The sequence below is a fragment of the Scyliorhinus canicula genome, chromosome 2 (genome assembly GCF_902713615.1).
Source record: "Scyliorhinus canicula chromosome 2, sScyCan1.1, whole genome shotgun sequence".
Classification (NCBI taxonomy): domain Eukaryota; kingdom Metazoa; phylum Chordata; class Chondrichthyes; order Carcharhiniformes; family Scyliorhinidae; genus Scyliorhinus; species Scyliorhinus canicula.
Genome location: NC_052147.1, coordinates 106,698,746 through 106,719,016, shown reverse-complemented (window position 1 = coordinate 106,719,016; position 20,271 = coordinate 106,698,746). Strand labels below are relative to the sequence as shown.

At 44.1% G+C, this 20,271-nt stretch overlaps 1 protein-coding gene across 4 annotated transcripts in view; it reads right to left on the bottom strand.

The window, feature by feature from the left end:
• Nucleotides 1-19,087, bottom strand: part of LOC119956900 (polypeptide N-acetylgalactosaminyltransferase 11-like) — a 49,377-nt gene extending 30,290 nt beyond the window's left edge. Inside the window, exons 1-9 of one of the 4 annotated variants that reach the window (XM_038784468.1) lie at nucleotides 18,930-19,087; nucleotides 15,942-16,250; nucleotides 14,883-15,006; nucleotides 14,162-14,328; nucleotides 12,802-12,927; nucleotides 11,325-11,574; nucleotides 10,964-11,081; nucleotides 10,478-10,630; nucleotides 2,057-2,281 (exon numbers count right to left, since the gene is read on the bottom strand). In XM_038784468.1, the coding sequence (XP_038640396.1) occupies nucleotides 2,057-2,281; nucleotides 10,478-10,630; nucleotides 10,964-11,081; nucleotides 11,325-11,574; nucleotides 12,802-12,927; nucleotides 14,162-14,328; nucleotides 14,883-15,006; nucleotides 15,942-16,212 (1,434 nt within the window). In that variant the 5' untranslated portion in view covers nucleotides 16,213-16,250; nucleotides 18,930-19,087. The other 3 variants (XM_038784485.1, XM_038784477.1, XM_038784461.1) reach the window with 3 other exon arrangements.
• Nucleotides 19,088-20,271: the final 1,184 nt, after the last annotated feature.

The following is a 20,271-nucleotide window of genomic DNA, read 5'->3' as shown; positions in this document are numbered from 1 at the left end:
GTCATTTAGTCAGGTGGCAAAATTACTGCTCTGTTACTAAAGAGGATGCAGGGTCCCAATTGCTGTTGGTGGATGAAGGTGAATGATTGCTGTTGACGCTTTTACTCAAAATGGCACAAATAGGAAGCTTAAAAAAGCTATTGAAAAAAAAGTATTAAAGTTAGAGCAGTGAATCTTCAAAACTCTTATTGCTTGCTTTAGTTAGGATGGACTAAATAAGAAAGCAGCTAAATAAAAGAGCAACATTATTTTAGGAGCCCAAAATGAACCTGGTGGTGGTTTTTTTCTAACTTTTTTCCCCCCAGCTTTGGCTAATAGTTCAAATATGCTACTTTGGGGTAAAGAGTAGAGGCAAGTGGGCATAAGCTTGAAGGATTGAATAACTCTTTAAACAATGTTATACCCAACCATAACAGAAGATGAGTGCCAGACTGAGCACGAGCAAAATCTTAGGTTATCCGGAAACATAAGTACTAACCACCACTTCACAGGAGGGAACAGCAAAGCCACATCCAAAAAATGAAAAATAAACCCATCTGATGCAATTTAAAAACATTTGCAGCATTACTTTCTTCTCCCAAAGAACTTAGTTTGGAATGTAGTTACATATGAAAATGTACAGAAACAAAGTAGTTGCAAATACATATCAAATCTTCAGAGACTGACCTAGAGATGTTCAAAAACTCAGCAGTGAGGAATTAGGCGTGATTTCCATGGTAATGAGGTCTGAAATCAGCAACTTAGAAGTAAAATACCTCCCGAGTGGAGTCAATGCTCTCCTAGACTCGAATCCAAAGATCCCCTACAGTGCAGGAGGCCATTTGGCCCATCAAGTCTGCACCAACCCTCCAACAGAACACCACCTCGACCCACTCCCCCACCCTATCCCTTTAACCCGATAAATTGATCATGGCCAATCCACTTAACCTGCACATCCTTGGACTGTGGGAGGAAAACTAGAAGAAACCCACTCAGACACTGGTAGAATATGCAAACTCCACAGGCAGACAGTCGCCCAAGGCCAGAATCTCACCCAGGTCCCTGGTGCTATGCTAACCCCTGTGCCACCACAAGGTAGGTTTTAAAAAGCTTATTGTTTAATAGATTTGCAACCATAAAACTTACAAGAGCTGGGGAAAAGTTTCCTCTCCAAAATGAATGTTGAAGACTTCCCATTTAACAGATTTATATGCAGATGAAACTAGCACTGTTCCAGAGTGGACTTAAATAATTGTAATCCTTTCAGTTGATTCATGACCACAAGAGCTTTAATTAGACTTCGGTTGCACAATTCTTCCAAATAGACTTTATAATCCAACCAATTCCCTTTCAACAGAAGCAAGAAAGGAGGATATTTTGGTAGCTAACACAAAAATACTAGGAAACCAAAGTTCACGGACTGCTACCAATTTTTAAATAAAATTGCAAGTCTCTACTCAGGAGGGATAAAAAATTGCAAATCGAATAACAGACAGGCAAAAATAAAATACACTGAGTTATTTTTCCACTCATTTGTATTTTTTGTGCAATCTATTTTATGCATTTTAAATCCAGAGTACCAACTCGGAAATTTTTTTAAACCTCAAGTGTTTCATGAAGACATTTTCTACACCCTCAAGATTTTAATGTATTGCTTTTCCCCCCACATGTTAAGCTTGCAAGCAAATACCAGACAAAAAAATATTTCCCCAATTACATAGAATTCTGCAGAAAAAAAAGCATTGTACTTTCAGGAGGTTTCCTTTTCCAGCTTTCTCCCATCCTTAATACAGTAACACAAAGGGCAGCACGGTGGCACAGTGGTTAGCATTGCTGCCTATGGCACTGAGGACCGGGGGTCGAATCCTGGCCCTGGGTCACTGTCCATGTAGAGTTTGTACGTTCTCCCAGTGTCTGCGTGGGTCTCACCCCCACAACCCAAAGATTTGCAATTTAGGTGGATTGGCCATGCTTAATTGGAAAATAATAATTGGCTACTCTAAATTTAAAAAAAAAGAAAAAGAATACAGTAACACAAATCTTATGCACAACTTCATGCATGTCTGTTAAATCTTACCCTTCCTTGCTGTAGTATTTTAGATCGTTTGGGACTTTTATTAATAAATAGAGGCGGTTGTATTTTAGCTTTTTCATTTGGTCCATTAACAGTCATCTCTGGGTAGACATTGTCCAGATACCACTTGAAAGATGTACAGTTCAGCTTCTTTCTCAGGTTCAATCGCTCAGTAATGTCACCGTAACTTTGTTTCCTCAGATCAGGTCTTAAAGATAAGTATTGTTCCTGAAATTCATAAGAATTTCTATACTTTAGAATTGAACAACAAAAAAAAACAAGCAGCAGGATAAAGAGGTTTATTAGGTGCTTATATCCAGAAACTGTCCTTTCAATTCATTTCACACCCTCCCCAAAATCCACCAACAGTAGCCACACAACAGAATTAATTTTACTTGAAATTAGTGTTAGTGTTTGCAGAAAAACTATGACTTAAGGCAGTCTCCTCTTCAGATAATTTACTTTTGTAAAATAAAATCAGGAACCCAACAAATAATGGTTTCTTTCAATTTAAAAGCATCACATCACAACACTAGCCTTCCTGATCATATGCTATGAGGTTTACTATTATAGAATTCCTACAGTGCAAGAGGCCATTTGGCCCATTGAGTCTGCATCAACTCTGAAAGGAGCACTCCTCATAACCCCAAATAACCTGTACATTTACAGACATTAAACGGGCAATTCAGTACGTCTAATATTATTCACATTGAATATTGCATTAAAACATTTTAAAACAAACAATTGCTCACAACTTGTGCAATATATCCCCGTAATGTCATTTAGTACATACGGGAAAGATAACAATAATGCAAAATTTCCAAGACATCACTTTCACAAGTCACAGAAACATCACACGTGAATGGAATTCCAGTTGAGAAGTTGTCTCCTGTAAAAAAGAAAAGCTGGGCCACAACTGCAAAGATTCCAAGCAGAAATCTTGTATTTCACACTAAAGTTAATCTCCAGTAGAATACCTTAAACTAAAGGCAAAATGTGAGCTCCAACTCGAAGAACCAAGCTAATGGAATGCTCCAGCTAAATATGAAAAAAATTACTGCCCCAATTAACTGCACTAGGAAGTAGTCAGGTTTGGTCCCAGCTCATGAGACCTCAGCTAATCTCACCGGCAACAGCAGCAAGCCTGGAACAAGTCATCCAATATTAGTTGGTTATGAAGCCAAAAAGAGGTTCCCACTTTAAATCGCTGTACAATGATTCCTGTCCAATCAGGCTGAGTCAGTCAAGCAAGGAGTTAATATTTGGAAGCAGAGACACATTTGATAAGAGCTAGATGATAGTCCAAAGAAAAATGCTAGTCACAAAATGCATCTACAGACTACATTATGAAATTTGCTGTTTTAAGTGAAGTTCTACTTGCATGCAAATAGTATTCCATTGATACATTATTTCAGTTTCCAATTAGTGGATGCTCATTTACTAGTTATGGTGGTGTGGTGAATTAAACTAATTTAGTCATTGTTGGCTCAGATGGATGACTTAAAGAGGGAGGTATTCCACCAATTTGTCCAATTAATTCTAACTACAAAGGAGGCGCTACCTTGTACACTGAGCAGTGCTCAGTCACATGTCATTGCTTGGTTAAACATCAGTACTACTGGTAAACAGCAGCCTAGGAGCAGTCACTTCTGTAGAAATCATTTTTTTAAACAAACAATTTTAATGAGGTATTTTTGGCATTACAAACAGCAACAGTATAAAAACAATGTACAAAGAACAATAAACATACTGCAAACATCAACTCCCATCTCTCCACGACCTGCCTATTTAACCCCCATTCTATGCTACCCTAACCCCCCCACCCCCCTGCTGACGATTAATTCTCAGCGATGAAGTCAATGAATGGTTGCCACCTTCGGACGAACCCTAACAAAGACCCTCTCAAGGCTAACTTAATCTTCTCCTAGATCGAGGAAGCTCGCCATGTCGGTTAACCAGGTCTCCGACTTCGGGGGCTTTGAGTCCCTCCAAGCTAATAGTAGCCGTCTCCGGGTTACCAAGGAGGCAAAGGCCAGAACACCGGCCTCTTTCTCCTGGACTCCCGGATCTTCCGACACACCAAATATCGCCACCACTGGACACATTGCCACCCTTGTTTTCAATACTCTGGACATGACGTCTACAAACCCCTGCCAATATCCCCCAAGTTCTGGACACGCCCAAAACATGTGGACATGGTTCGCTGGTCCTCCCGCACATTTTACACACTTGTCCTCTACTCCAAAGAATCTATTCATCCGGGCCACTGTCATGTGGGCCCGATGGACCACCTTGAATTGGATCAAGCGGAGCCTTGTGCATGTAGCATTCGCATTGACCCGACTCAACACGTCCGCCCATAAGCCATCCTCCATCTCACCCCCAGCTCCTCCTCCTATTTACACCTCAGCTCCTCGGTCGGCATCTCCTCCGCCCCCATGAGTTCTTTGTAAGGGTCCAAGCCTCTCCCGCCCATCCCCTCGACACTACCCCATCATAGATCCCCCTTAGTGGCAGGCGTGGGAAGGAGGATACCTGCCTGCGCAGAAAGTCCTACACCCGTAAATATCTAAATTAATTCCCTTTCGCCAACCCAAACTTCTCCTCCAGCGCCCTCAAAATAGGGAAGCTCCTTTCCAGGAACAGGTCCCCCATCCTCTCAATTCCTGCCTTTGCCATACTCGGAACCCCCCCCGTCCAAGCTCTCCGGAGAAAATGGTGGTGGTCACGTATTGAGGACCAAACCAATGCTCCCACTGCTCCAACGTATCTCCTCCACTGATCCCAGATCCTGAAGGCCGCCACCACCACAGGGAGTATCTTGCCGGCTGAAACGGCAGAGGTGCCATTATCTGCGCCCCAAACTGGTGCCCCTACATGAAGCTGCCTCCATCCGCTCCCAAACCGATCCTGCCCCCACCATCCATTTCCTAATCATAGCAATGTTGGCCACCCAGTCGCAATTACTGAAATTTGGCACCCTCCCCCGCTCGAGCATCGCCTTCTTCACTCGTGGGGAATTACCAGCCCATACAAAGCCCAGGATGATTTTGTTAACCCTCTTTAAAAAGGACCACGGGATGGAAATTGGGAGGCATTGGAATACAAATAAAAATATCGGTAGGATAGTCATCTTAACCGCCTGCAACCTTCCAGCCAGCGACAGCGGTAGCACATCTCCAAAACTCACCCCTCATCTGCTCAACCAACCGGGACAAGTTCAACTTGTGTAACCGGCCCCAATCGCATCCCCAAGTACCTAAAACTGTCCCCCACTAACCTAAACAGTAACTTCCCCAGCCGACCCTCCTGTCCCCTTGCCCAGACTACAAACATCTCGCTCTGTCATATTCAGTCTATATCCTGAAAACCGGCCAAATTCCCCCAAAGTCGCCATGATTTCAACGATCCCTGTCCCTGGATCTGCTGCATACAAAAGCAGGTCGTCCGCGTACAGAGAGACCTTATGTTCCAGCCACCCCCCGCCCCCCCCCGAACCAGGCCCCTTGAAGCTCAGAGAAATCGCCAGTGGCTCTATAGCTAACGCAAACAGCAGTGGTGAGAGGGGGAATCCTGGTCTTGTCCCCCGGTACAGTCGTCCTATTCATCCTTACACTAGCGTCCAGGGCCTGGTACAACAGCCTAACCCAGTCGATAATGCCCCTACCAAACCCAAATCTCCCCAACACCTCCCATAGATAGTCCTATTCCATCTAGTCGAACGCCTTCTCCACATCTATGGCACAACTAGCTCAACCTCCCTACTCTCCGGGGGCATCATAATCACATTAAGCAGCCTTCTTATATTGGCCACTAACTGCCTGCCCTTGACAAGCCTAGTTGGATTCTCCATAATCACCTCCGGCACACAGTCTTCAATCCTGGAGGCCAAAACCTTGGCCAGCAGCTTGGCGTCCACATTAAGCAATGAGATCGGCCTATGTGACCCGCATAGCTCTGGATTCTTGTCCCGCTTCAGTATCAACAAAATAGTGGCCTGCGACATCCTCGGGGTCAACAGCCCTCTATCCCTTGCCTCATTAAAAACCTTAACCAACAACAGCGCTGATATCCCCGAGAATCTATTGTAAAATTCCACCGGATACCGGTCCGGCCCCGGGGCTTTACCCGACTGCATTGCCTTCAAGCCCTCTCCTGTTTATTCAGCCCTAATCGGGGCCCTCTGCCCATCCACCAGCTCCCTTCTCGCCCTTGGAAGGTCAGTCTGTCCACAAAGCGTCTCATCCCCTCTGGCCCTGCGGGGGGCTCCCAGCAATAGAGCATACTGTAAAAGTCCCTGAACGCCCTGTTTAGCCCTGCCGAGTCCCCTACCAGATTCCCATCCCCATCAGCCACCCTCTCTACTTCCCTGGCCGCCTCCCTCTTCCTAAGCTGCTGTGCCAACATTCTGCCGGCCTTCTCCCCATGTTCGTAAAACGCACCCCTCGCCTGCAGCCTTCTTCGTTCCTTTAAAAGCTCTACCGCCGGGCCACCGCATAGCTCCTATATTTATCTGTCGTATTTCCTTAACCAGCCGTTCCATCTCTGCCCCATCAGTCCTGTCCCTGAGCCCGGATCGAAATCAGCTCCCCTCTCACCACTGCTTTCAGCACCTCCCAGACCACCGCTGCTGAGACTTCACCCGTGTCGTTGACCTGCAGGTGGTTCTGCATACACTTCCTCAGCTTCTCGCACACCGCCTCGTCCGCCAACAAGCCCACGTTCAATCTCCATTGCGGGGACGCACGCACGCACACAACTACTTTCGCCCTCCCAATTACCATAGGAGACAACCCAAAACGAACAACCCACAAAGAAACCCCCCAATTGTGAAAATCAAAGTAAACAGCACCCCCCACCAAAAACCCATGGAACCGAATTACTTTTACTTCCCCCATCTTCACTCAAAAACTTAAAAGAAGAAAGATGACAAATCAAAACATAAACATCGTTAAACAATGTAAAACCAAAAAGTCCTCAGTTCAGCACCAGCCCTTTCTTCTTGGCAAAGTCCATCACATCCTCGGGCAACTCAAAGTAATGGTGCTGGTCCTTGTGCGTAACCCAATTTCACCTTCTACAGGTTCACCTTTACTTGATTAAAGCCTGCCCTCTTTCTGGCCACCTCCACACTCAAGTCCCAATAGACACGCTGTATACTACTGTCCCATTTGCAGCTCTGGGTATGCTTGGCCCACTGGAGAACACACTCCTTATCCAAAAATCTATGGAACCGGACCACCATCGCCCTTAGGGATTCCCCCGGTCGCGGCTTCCTCGCCATCACCCTGTACGCCCTGTCCACCTCCAACAGTCGTGGAAAAGCCCCATCCCCCAGAAGCTTCTGAAACATACTCGCCGCAAACGCGCCAGCATCTGCCCCCTCAGGGAGACCAACAATTCTCAAGTTCTGCCGGCGAGTTCTGTTCTCCAGATCCTCCATCTTCTCCAGTAGTCTCTTTTGCTGATCCTTCAGCATCCCCACCTCTAGCTCAACCGTCATTTGGTGCATCAGCTCCTCAGTCAATGGTTGGGCCGTCGCAGCAGGGGTCCGGACATCAGCCATGTCGACTTCAGCCGCAGTCTCCACCCAGCCCTTGCTTATCTTTTTATTTCTTCCTTTTCGGTTCCTTGGGGTTCTCCGTGCCATCCACCAATGTGTGGATCCAGAGCCAAATTGTCTGCACCTTCAAAGCCAAAACTCAAAACCACAGAAAAGTCGGGGAAAAAAGGTCCAAAAGTCCAGCCAGAGCGGGAGCCACTAAGTATGCGACTTACTTCCTCATAGCTGCCACCGGAAGTCCCTATAGAACTCATCTTACAGGATCATTAAATCTTGTCCAAACTTCATGAGTAAGTAATATGATGGAAGTAGGGAATCAGCCTGTGTCAAACAGAATATTTATTAAGCTTTTTAAAAATACACCCAACTTCAGTAAGTAATAGATTGAAGATATTGCTCATCTGAAACAGATCAGTTCCATCTCGAGATGTATACAGGTTAGTCAGTAGATCAAATAGCAAAGTTTAAAGTGCTACTCTAACTGAAGGTCAAAATGATTCTGTTGTTTAGGTCTCAGCAAGTGAAATCCTGACAGTAGTAAAATAAAATGATTTTGGCTGCATGTATTTTGTAAAAGCATCTTCAGTGATGATAAGGGTCTTAAAAGTTCCAGAAATCTGAACAAACCATAGGTTTTTCTCCTGTAAATCTTTGTTCCCCGCTTCACAAGACCTATTATGGTCTATTATTTGCAGGTTTATCTTGGGATAGTTAATAAATCATGCAAAGCAAATATTTCTGCCCTCATTCAGAGGGTTGGCTACACTACGAACAATCTTTCTCCACTGCCCATCCAGAGGCCAGTCCACATTCTGATACTATCCGTCCATACCATCTTGGGTCTCCCTTTTACTACTGACCCCTTTCTAAAAAAATTCTATTTCTGTTATAATGTAATAAATCCAAATGTTAGCAGTTCTGCCCAGGTGAAAATTAAGACTTTGATATGAGCATAAAACTGGGAAACAATCTTCATAATAATTGACTGAAGGATAATTCTGCAATGCTACCCCATTCATGACGTGCAAAATACAATGCTGAATTATAGAATCCCGACAGTGCAGAATGGGGCCATTAGGTCCATTGAGTCTGCACCTTTGGAAAGAGTACCCTACCCTACTTAGGCCCACAACCCCACCCTATAACTCAGTAAATCCACCTAACCTTTTAGACACTAAGGGGCAATTTTAGCAGAACCAATCCACCTAACCCGCACATCTTTCCGGAAGAAACCCACTCGGACATGGGGAGAAAGTGAAACTCCACACAGACAGTCACCCGAGGCCAGAATTGAACCCGGGTCCCTCGCGCTGTGAGGAAACAGTGCTATCCATTGTGCCACCATCCTGCCCCATAAGGTAAAGTTGCCATAGTCCAGAATGACCATAGGCTGCTTTCCCCTTTTTTGGGGGGGGGGGGGGGGGGGGGGGGGGGAGAAAGAGAGCTAACTGGTGGTGATTTAACTGAAGGATCAGCACACCTCAGGCAAAGGGCAAGGTTGAGAATAAATGTGTTACAATTATGAGGATTAAAATCTATTTTGGGATCACCTATTTGATTTAAGGTAAAATAAAGGGGGTCATGTGACCAATTTAAAAATCTGCCCAACAGGCCTGGTGATTTGATTAACATTTTTTCCAATTAAGGAGCAATTTAGCATGGCCAATCCACCTAGCTTGCACACCTTTTGGGTTGTGGTGGCGAAACCCACGCAAAGACGGGGAGAATGAGCAAACAGTGACCCAGAGCCGGGATTAAACCTGGGACCTTGGTGCTGTGAAACAGCAGTGCTAACCAATACACCACCGTGCTGCCCCGGGTGATTTGATTGTTCAAGATGAAAGGGGCCACAGATTGGATTTACTGGGAAGGTGGCAAAGGCATTTATATTTGCAAACAATGGCAGCAGCCACGCCAACAGTGGCTAGACTGAGAGTCTGCAAAGTCCCAGAAAACGTTGAGAATGTAAGGTGGTACACAATTCTGCTTTAAAACTGTCCACTTTCTTCCAAGAGTTGGGGCTCACAAGGATAGCCATTTAACATTCCTACCTGGATGCAAAACCCATGTGATTCTCACTGTTATGGCATTAAGATTTTATACATTTCAACAACAAAAAAACAAAACACACAAGGGTAGGGCTGGGAAAATTGACAAAAAAAAACATTAACTTGGTGGGCAATTGGCTTCACTCCACCAAACCAATCCAGAGACTGCTTGAATCCAACCATGGCCTATTTCATTTACAGTACCAGTCAGCGACACCCTCTACAGGAACAGTTAGCTTACAGACAAATGCTGATGCCACTCGGCTCCACTTCAGGAGCCACTCAGTTTGTCAGTCGGCTGATCCATCATCTAGCTCATCACGTGGTGTCTTCCAAGCGTACGTCACATCCAACTCAAACTTCAATGTCTTATGTTGGTGACATCCCATCTATCAAAATCTAACTTGTTCAAAATGCTGCCAAACATTTATCTTACACCAAGTCCTTGCCATGTATATTTGAAAACCCTTGTTTTTAAGATTTTAATACTTAATGGCTACTGCAGCAATCTCCATCCACCCAAAGCTTCCTCTCAAAAAAAAACACCATTACCCAGGCTCTCTACCTACCACTGGAACAGGTCAGGCTCCAGGATTCTATGTCCAAACTGCTTCTCCCTCCCTTAAAAAAAAATTTAACAACTTTTTACCCAAGCCTTCAGCTACCCTTCCAAGGTTGGTAGCCTATCTCCTTATCGTTACTATTTAATTTTAAAAAGGCTCATCACAGGTATGTTAAAGTGTCAGTCATTAACTGACTTTGCAGCAATTTATGGTCCTGTATCTTTCAAAATAAAGAACCAGTGAACTATACCTTATATTCATCCATCCATACATGGGAAAGACGCAGAGAGTTGTATGCCATGGTATCCGTTCCTCCTGGTGAACCATACGGCCGCCATTTCCGGAATATATGCCCAATACGGGAACATGGAACTATTTTCAGCTGTCCACCGCACATCCAAATCTGACCCAAACAACAAAAAAGTTGCATAGAGGGGAGTATTTTAAAAGTGAATTTTGTATAACAGATATTTGAAGTTGTACATTTTCAAAAGCAGTTACTACCAGGTATTTCAAATAACTATTTGATCAACATTAACTTATGAAAATTAAATTAAGTGCATGATTAATCCACAAGTGTGTTTACTGATCTGACCAACAAGCAAATGGAAAGGCAGAATCTATCGAAAATAGATAGTTAATTAGTGCAAATATAAATCACATCACAAAATTTAAGAATCTATATTGTGTAATAAAAACAATTGCGATATGTTTTTGGGGCAGCAAGGAAAATTACCCTGAAGGAAATTTCCAGGTTTTCACCTCCCCAAATGTCCATGCCACTGTCATATTGCCCAAGTTTATTGAAGTAATCCCGGTTCATTGCAAACAGTCCTCCTGCCATTGTAGGTGATCTAAATGAGGGCACACAAAGAACATTCTGTCTAATCATGTTAAAACTGCAACAATCCAAAATATTCGTAATCTGCACAAAGTATTTTTTAGTTCGAGGCTCCTGCACATCCAGCAGAGAGCAAGAATTAATTTTGTTATTTGATAATCCATGTACTCCTATTACTACAAGCTGCCCATTTATTTAGACAGCCCCCCCACCAACCCCTCTCAAAATAATGAAGCAAAAATAACAGAATTAGTACTTGAATGGTTCAGTTGCTCCTTCTGGTCCATTCAGCAGGGAGACAGGCACAGGATCCCACTTGAAGTGCAGGCCCCAATTAAACCCTCCCTTCACGATCGGAGAAGAGCTGTAGATTAGTGTGTCAGCATTGATGATATCAATTAGTGGGCAAACTACAGTGCTAGGATCCTCCTTAATTAGAGTCAGGAGAGGCTGCAGCCACATCTTGTTTACTTCACAGTGACTATCAATGAACACCAGCACATCACCTGGAAAATATAATAAATGGTTGCATCAAAGGAAAATTCAGAGCAACATTTCAAACTAAACCACAGTGAGTGGAGCGGGTTCAAACTATGGTAAATCTAGGTAGGATTGGTGTGTGGAACGTTATTCCCACAATCAACCAACTGATTAGTCTATAGATGAGATTTTGGGGGGGGGGGGGGGGGGGCAAAGATCCATGTAAAAGTTGTGACAGGTCCCAAAGTAACTATCAGCATGAGCTCCTATGAAGTCCGTTCAGGCGCACTGTAACCAGTGTGCTCCCTAGAAGTTGTGGTGTCCTTGCAACCCTCAATGGCAGAAAATTAATATTTACTGCTATTGGGATCGCAAGATTATATCCAATAGATGAACTACACCATCTGGTTTCATAGCTTCTGATGTGCACTGGGAATAGATGGAGGCTGACTGCAAGCTGAGGTTCCTTAAAAATTCACCAGGGAATATCTATTTTGGGTGTGCTCTTGGAAGACATACAGATTGCCAAGAAGGATAGTGGAGTCCAGGATACTGAACTTATTTAAGAAACAGCTAGTTTCTATAAGGAATGATTGCAGGAAGGCAAGTCCTTCAATACACTGGAGTGAGATAGCTTAAAATGATCAGCTGATCTTTTCTTACTCTGATCCTTCATCCAAATCATAGAATCATATACAGTGCAGAAGGAGGCCATTCAGCCCATCGAGTCTGCACCAGCCCTTGGAAAGAGCACTCTACTTAAGCACCACGCCTCCAGCCTACCCCCTTTATCCCCGTAACCCCACCTAACCTTTTTGGACACAGAGGGCAATTTAGAATGGCCAATCCACCTAACCTGCACATCTTAGGACTGTGGGAGGAAACCGGAGCACCCAGAGGAAACCCACGCACACACGGGGAGTATGTGCAGACTCCACACGGACAGTGATCCAAGCCGGGAATCAAACCTGGGACCCTGGAGCTGTGAAACAACTGTGCTAACCACTATGCTGCCATGAGCATATCTAAAGAAACTTAGCATTTTGCAGTTGGTAGAACTAGTGTGATTTATAAGATTAAAACTCCTTGATTGGCATGAATTCTAAATGGAAAATCATGAGTAACTTGATTGAATGTACCAAGACCATCCAAAACAATTTTGCAAAGCTTCATGTCCCTCTTCCTCCTCATGTTGGACCAAAAAACACCACTCAAATAGGCCATACTAAAACATAAAAAGGTGAAGCTGGTACCTGTTGCATGAGACGATCCAACCATTCTGCCACGTATTAAACCTTCTCGCATTACATTCCTTATTAGTTTCACTTTTTTAAGTTTGTTGTTGTCAATATAATTTTCTAGCTCATCTTTCAGCTCAACTGAAAATGGGGGGGGGTGGAGAAAAAAAAAAACAGGAGTTAAAAGGTGAAGAAAATCATCCAACTTCCAAGTCCCAGAAGTATGCTGAGTGGAGAGTTCGGTAAAGGGCAGGGAGAAAGTATCCTTCTTCTCCTCTTTCAGCCTCTCGTGTTTGATTCCCACTTTGGAGCAGCAGAAAGAGTAGGTAAATCAGTAATTAGTATTATTAAGTACTGTATTGTTTGATTGAAACATAAAGGCCGGGATACTCTGACCGGGGAGGGGCACAGTTTTTGGGGCGCCAGCAGGATCGCCGCCACACCAGTCAGAGCCAAGTTTGGCCAAGTCCCGCCGGCGTGCATCAGTCGGAATCCGACCCCGGGGAGGGCCCCCGCGGTGGCCTGGCCCACGATCGGGGCCTACCGATCAGCAGGCTGGTTCCGTGGGGGCCTATTTACTCCGTGCCGGGCCCCGCAATATTGCCCGGGGGCCGGCGGGAGAAGGGAACCCCCGCACATACGCCAAATCACACCGGCCGTTCCGCGCATGCACGGACTCGCGCCGGCTGGAGCTGCAGGGACCACTCCGATGCCAACCTAGCCCCCTAGAAAAGTTGAGAATTCCTCACTTTCGGGGACCGTTGCTGCAGGTTTTCACACTAGCGTGGGGATATAGCCCATTATTACAGAATCCTGCCCAAGATCTTGAGGGTTCTTAACATGGTAAATGTAGAGATGTTTCCTCTTGTGGGGTATCTAGAATTAGGGATCATTACAAGCGGTTGCCCATTTAACACAAGTGAAATTCTTTCTGAGGGTCATAAGTCTTTGGAACACGCTCCCTGAAAAAAGGTGGTGGAAGCAGAGTCTTTGAATATTTTAAAGGCAGAGGTGGATAGATTCTTGGTAAGCATGGGAGTGATGGGTCATCAGGGGTAGATGGTTGCAAATTTGAGGTTACTATAGATCAGCCCTGATATTATTAAATGGTGGAGCAGGTGCGAGGGGCCAAATTACCTACTCCTTGTTCATATGCAAGTACCATTTTTACCAGCTGGAATGGATATTGGCAACCAAATATTTATTGTGGATTTTACAAAACCAGATTAGGATATACAAAATCAACATGTCACGCTTCTATCATTTATTTTGACATCTGATTATCCCTTTCAATGCTAGGTATTAAGTCAGTTCTTTGCAGAAAGGGGATGCAGGCAAAACATGGGAGGGGAGATAAAAATGTACATTTACTCACCAAAATCACTCCTATCATCCACGAGAATAATTTCATGCAATAGGTATGCAGGAGTGCGATCCAGGATGCTGTGAAGTGTCCGAAGCAATGCTGATAATGCTTCATTATAAAAGCAGATAATAATGCTAGCAGATGGTAAATTGACAGGGTAACTCTTTTCTTTACACCTATGAAATAAACCAAAACTGATCGAATCATAATATATGTTTCCTAGTATTGACTTTAATGTTTAGTTATTAAAAAAGCTTTCAATTTTAATTAAGATCTAATCTTCTCATGTAAATGCAATCATGCATCAATATTGAAACCCCTGGATATTTCTGCATCATAAAATAGCAAATTAAACGTGCATATGCACAGTTTCAACTTTGCAAAAGATTTCTAATCTGCAATTAAAAGGGAATCAAAGAGACTTAAGTTAAGTCATTCAACAAAATCTCCCAATCCACACCAATCATTTATCTTGAAAATTATTCTGACGTGAAGATAATGGCAACATTTTAGATTTTGAACAAATGACCTATTCCCTAATCTTCACCAGTCAGCAACCAAGCACAAAAGGGCAAGGTGATTCCCGTCCCTCCAATAGAGCATCTGAAAAGTTTTAAAATTTCTTTAATAAAGTAGATACTTAAAATACAACAATGTTCTCTTGCACAGGGGACAACCCAATGCAGGGTTGACTTTCAGCATTTCATGAAAAAAAATGTATAGAACTTGCTTTGGGTCTCTGCTATCAGGAATATCCCGATGGTAACCTAAGCGATTACTGATGAGCATGTTGAAAGCATGTTTTTGATATCCCATATCCCGAACCTCCATGTCAGCTTCATTGAAAATCCTTCCTGAAAAGAAAACGGTTTAAATTTACTAGTGTTCATAAAATCCCACAGAGGCGATATCATATTGCATTTCATCAAAAAAAAATGACTGAAGATGTAAATCTTATGGTGAATTTTGGAATTTACTTCAAGTCTTTAATTATATTGGCAATCATTATAAAGTTTAATTCTCTAGGAAAATAGTATTCAGCCAAAAACATCCAACTTTAAGCATCCACTTGACCACCAATCTTCCTGCCACCATACTCAGCTACTGTAGATAGGGCACTTGTTTTCCTTTGCTTCAGCAGCAGTCACTCAACACCCAAATTGACACCAAAGACCATTTGCACATTCCAAAAGTATCTGCCTCGAAGAATATGCAACAAAAATTAGTTGGGGCATCACGGTGGCGCAGTGGGTTAGCCCTGCTGCCTCACGGCACCGAGGTCCCAGGTTCGATCCCGGCTCTGGGTCACTGTCCGTGTGGAGTTTGCACATTCTCCCCGTGTTTGCGTGGGTTTCACCCCCACAACCCAAAGATGTGCAGGATAGGTGGATTGAACACACTAAATTGCCCCTTATTGGAAAAAAAAATGAATTGGGTACACTAAATTTTTTCAAAAATTAGTTGAATAGGGTTTGTTCCGTGACCCGACGATAGCTCCCTTCCATTAATGGTTCCCATTGTCCATGAAAAGCACTTCAAGCCAGAGGACTGGTCCATTTACACAATTCCTACATTGCATAAATGTCAAAGCTTTCAATAAAAACAATACTAACATTCTGGGATCGAAAATAATGGTAAATTATTGGGTTAGATTGCAGAAATTAAGAAGATTGTTCACTGTAAAATATAGTACAACATTTTGGCTGCTACACAGGATCACCAAATGATTTTTTTGGGTGGACATTACTGCAGCCATTAGATTCAAAGAACTCAAAAAAAGGCCACTCACCGAGTTCAGGAGACAGTTCAACTTTCTTTAATTCATTACGAATGGGTTTCATAAACTGAACACCATGCTTCTGAAATTCAGGAACCCATTCAGGACTGTGTGTTATTGGAGGCTTGAATTTCTGCACAAGTCCCAGATTCCCCTGGAAGGGCACATTACTGAAAGTATATTTTTCCCAATTTAAATTGAAATAGATGAAAAGGAGAGATGTCCAAATCAATGAAGAAAAAAGGCATCCATAGCAGAAATAGTGGAACCTGATACTACCCATGATATTCCTAGCATCGTCATGGGCCCATTCTTGTTACTCTGAAAAAACAAAATAGAAAAATTGTTCACTCCTGTAAGAGTCAGCAACTGTCACATCCACTGATAAACATGCATAAAGTGAATAAAATGAAAGCTACAGCAATATATCAAAAATCTCCAATATTAAAAAAAAGCTATTAGCAGAGGAGGTCTTGTTGATCAAGCAAAGAGATTGGATGAAGCTAGGATTGTTATCCCTAGAGCCAAGAAACATAACAGCAGGTGTAACAGATGTTCAAAATGTAGGTGTTTAGGCAAAATAAAGAAAGACACTTTCTCATTGAGGAGAAGACAGACTTAATGCAATATAGGGGGTGGGGGGGGGGGGGGGGGGGGGGGGGGGGGGGAAGAGAAACAAAGAAAAAAGAGGAATATCCACTCCCTCCACCCCCCAAAGGAAATTTGATGCACTTGGGAAAAAAACAAAAGGGAATTGGATAATGACTTGAAAAGGAAAAAAAATGGCAGGGCCATGCAGAATGTGACTGTTTGGATAGTTCCTTCAAAAAGCCGACTCAGGCGCACTGATCCAAGCAGCTTCTTCCATCCTGTACAATTCAAAGTGTTATCATATAATAAAAAACATCTCACAGAATATAAATGCAAATTACCGCAGATACTGGGATCTGAAGCAAAAACAGGAAATACTGGCTAATCTCAGCCAGCAGGTCTGACAGCATATGTGGAGAGAGAAGGGAGCTAATGTTGCGAGTCTGGATGACTCTTTGTCAAAACTGGAGAGAAAATGGAAACAGGGTCAGATATATGCTGCTGTGGGGGTGGGAAAGAAAGAGCATGGAGCAGTGGGGTTGGATAGAGGGCCAGAGATAGTTGGAGATTGACCAAGATATCCTGGCCAGAAAAACAAAGGGAATGTAAATGGCGATGATTAAAGGCTAAGAAGGGCATTGATAGTGGCACATTAGAGATTAGAATGTGTTAATGGCAGAACAAAGGTGAGCAGTATGTCATAGGGCAACTAGGAACAGATGCCCCAAATCAGGGGGGGATACACAATGGTGATGGCAAAACAGATCAATTGGAAGAAACAAAAATAAATTGATAGACATTTTAAGGGAGTGAAATACTGAAGTTGATGAACTCAATGTTAAGTCCAGAAGGCTAAACGTGCCTAATCGGAAGAGAAAGGTGCTGTTCTTCCAGTTTTGCACTGAGCTTCACTAGAACATTTCAGCAGGCCAAGGACAGTCATGTGGATATGACAGCAGGACAGTGAATTGAAACAGCAAGTGACAGGTAGGTCTGGGTGCTTCCTGCCGACCGACTGAAGGTGTTGTGAAAACCGGTCACCCAGAAGTATGAATAGGTTTATTGTAAGATTATTTGCACACAAAAAAAAGTCAAATGAAAGGAATTCAGCATGCAAAATTTCTAAAACAAGCCTTCCAGACTTGTAGATAAAATTAACTGTAGATAATCTACTTTTAAAAACCTACTTACCAGTTAATAGGAACATACAAAATAATTATATTTTGACAAAAACTTATATTTCAACAAAACATAGAAAGCAGGAGGGCATTAAGGATCCCACACCACTATTCAGTGTCCTAGATGGAAAAAATCCTTCAACAGCACTAAAGCTAATGATCCAATATTTTCTCCCAGTTCAATCAATGGGATCTTGCCATATGCAAACCAACTATCCTCTTTGACAACACAACAGCATTTCTTATTCATTGTTTGGGTCACATCTCAGGATGGGTGCTCAATGACAGGATTAAGGGTATAAAAACGTTAACTAATCACTAGTTAATAAAAACATATCCCTCCATGCCCACACAGCCTAGCTAGGCTGCAAACAGATTCAGAGAGTTGAAATAGGAAAATACCACGATAAATCATGGAAAAGACACGATGGAGTAAGGGTCTCTAATGGTCTATTCATCCATCAAATTCCTAATCATCTTTCCCAAACTGCACCATTTCCTACCTGCCAAATAGATAACAGAAATCTATTTCGTGAATAGTGTGCCACAGCAGATAATCATATTGGGCTCAAGTCAAGTCTCCCATGTATCTTTAAAATAACATACCAAGTTATAACACCAGCATAAGCTTCACGTAATTCCTTGAATCTTGCAGGTCTGCTTGAACCCAACTGATCACAGCACTACAAAGTCCATCCCCAGGAACAAAAGCAAGGGGCAGAGAGGAAAGGGGCAGGGGTGGCGAGAAGGGGAAGATTTGTCAGACAAAAACCCACTTTAAATACATCTTAGGAATTTTTGCAGCGCGAACAGAAAGAAAATTGTCTGGAAAGCGCCAACACAAAGCTTCAGTCACCAAACCCTTGTAATCAGAGGGAAGTTGACAGCCGAGGACGGAAAGTTTGCGGGGGGGGGACTGAGGTGAGAAGGTGCAATATTGACCAGAAATAGCTGAATGTTGTGCACACATGCATTCAGACACGGGCCGACCACCACGCCCAGCCCATTTACTCTTCACAGGCACCCGGCAGCTACTACCTTCCAAAATCCTGTCAGCTCCGCCTTTTATACTGAGCGGGAATGAAGCACTGCGCCGGCGCGGTTCCACCCACCCCCGCCTCTCAACGACATCGGCTCGCGCCGCCATTGAAGACCCGAGAAGAGAATTCCAGCCTGACCGCACGCGGCGCTGCCTCGGACCATCCCGGCTCTCCCCTCCCCCCCAGCTCACCTCGGTTAACGGGTCAATAAACCGGTCGGCCCCGTGATTTTCTTCTGCCCCGCCCCTGTGGCATTGTCGGCGCGCGAGGCTGCTGTCAATAGACCGGTGCATTCAGGGTGGGGGGGGGCGAGCTGGTGATAGACACGCGCTTGGGGCGGGAAGGTAGTTGTTGATTGACAGTCAATCGGGGCGGGGCCAACGCCCGGTGATCGACGCGCTTCGGGCAGGCAGGTCGTTGGTGAATGACGTGTTAGGGGCGGGGCACAGATGATGAGTGGCAGGTACTTGGAGCGGGGCGATATCCCGATGATTGACAGTCGCTGGTGGCGGGGCTCCCGCTCTATGTAACCAATTGGCTGGGACCTGGATCAATGCTGGAATCACAAGAATGAATGGGTGATTGTTACATCAGGATTCACAGCACAGAAAAAGTCCATGCTGTAGTTTATACTCGACCCTCCTCATCTTCCCTCATCTAATCTGCCATGGTAACTATCTATTCTCCCTCAATCATCTAATGTTAGTCCAGTTTTCCCTTAAATGCATCTATGGCAGCACAGTGGTTATCACAGTTGCTTCACAGCTGCAGGGTCCTAGATTCAATTCCTGGCTTGGGTCACTGTCTATGCGGAGTCTGCACCTTCTCCCCGTGTCTGAGTGAGTTTCCTCCAGGTGCTCCGGTTTCCTCCAACAAGTCCCAAAAGACGTGCTGTTAGGTAATTTGGACCTAATTTAAAATTAGGGAATTTTAAAGACCTCTTTTACATCACACCTCAGCCATTTGTTTTGCAGAGGAGACCCAGCCCATCAATCATTTCCTGATATGTATACCCACACATTTCTGGTATCATACTTGTAAAATCATCAATCCGCTGTTGAGTGCCTCAGCAGGCCAAAACACACCCATAGCCTCCGTCACAGCTCCTGATTTTCAGATTGGCCATCCTGAAAGTGAACCCTCGGAAAGTGACAGGTCCAGATGGGATCCCTGATCGTGCACTCAGAGCCTGCGCAGACCAGCAGATGTATTCGCGGACATCTTCAAGCTGCCATTCGGCCCATCAAGTCTGCACCGGCTCTTGGAAAGAGCACCCTACCCAAGGTCAACACCTCCACCCTATCCCATAACCCAGTAACCCCACCCAACGCTAAGGGCAATTTTGGACACTAAGGGCAATTTATCATGGCCAATCCACCTAACCTGAACATCTTTGGACTGTGGGAGGAAACCGGAGCACCCGGAGGAAACCCACGCACACACTGGGAGGATGTGCAGACTCCGCACAGACAGTGACCCAAGCTGGAATCGAACCTGGGACCCTGGAGCTGTGAAGCAGTTGTGCTATCCACA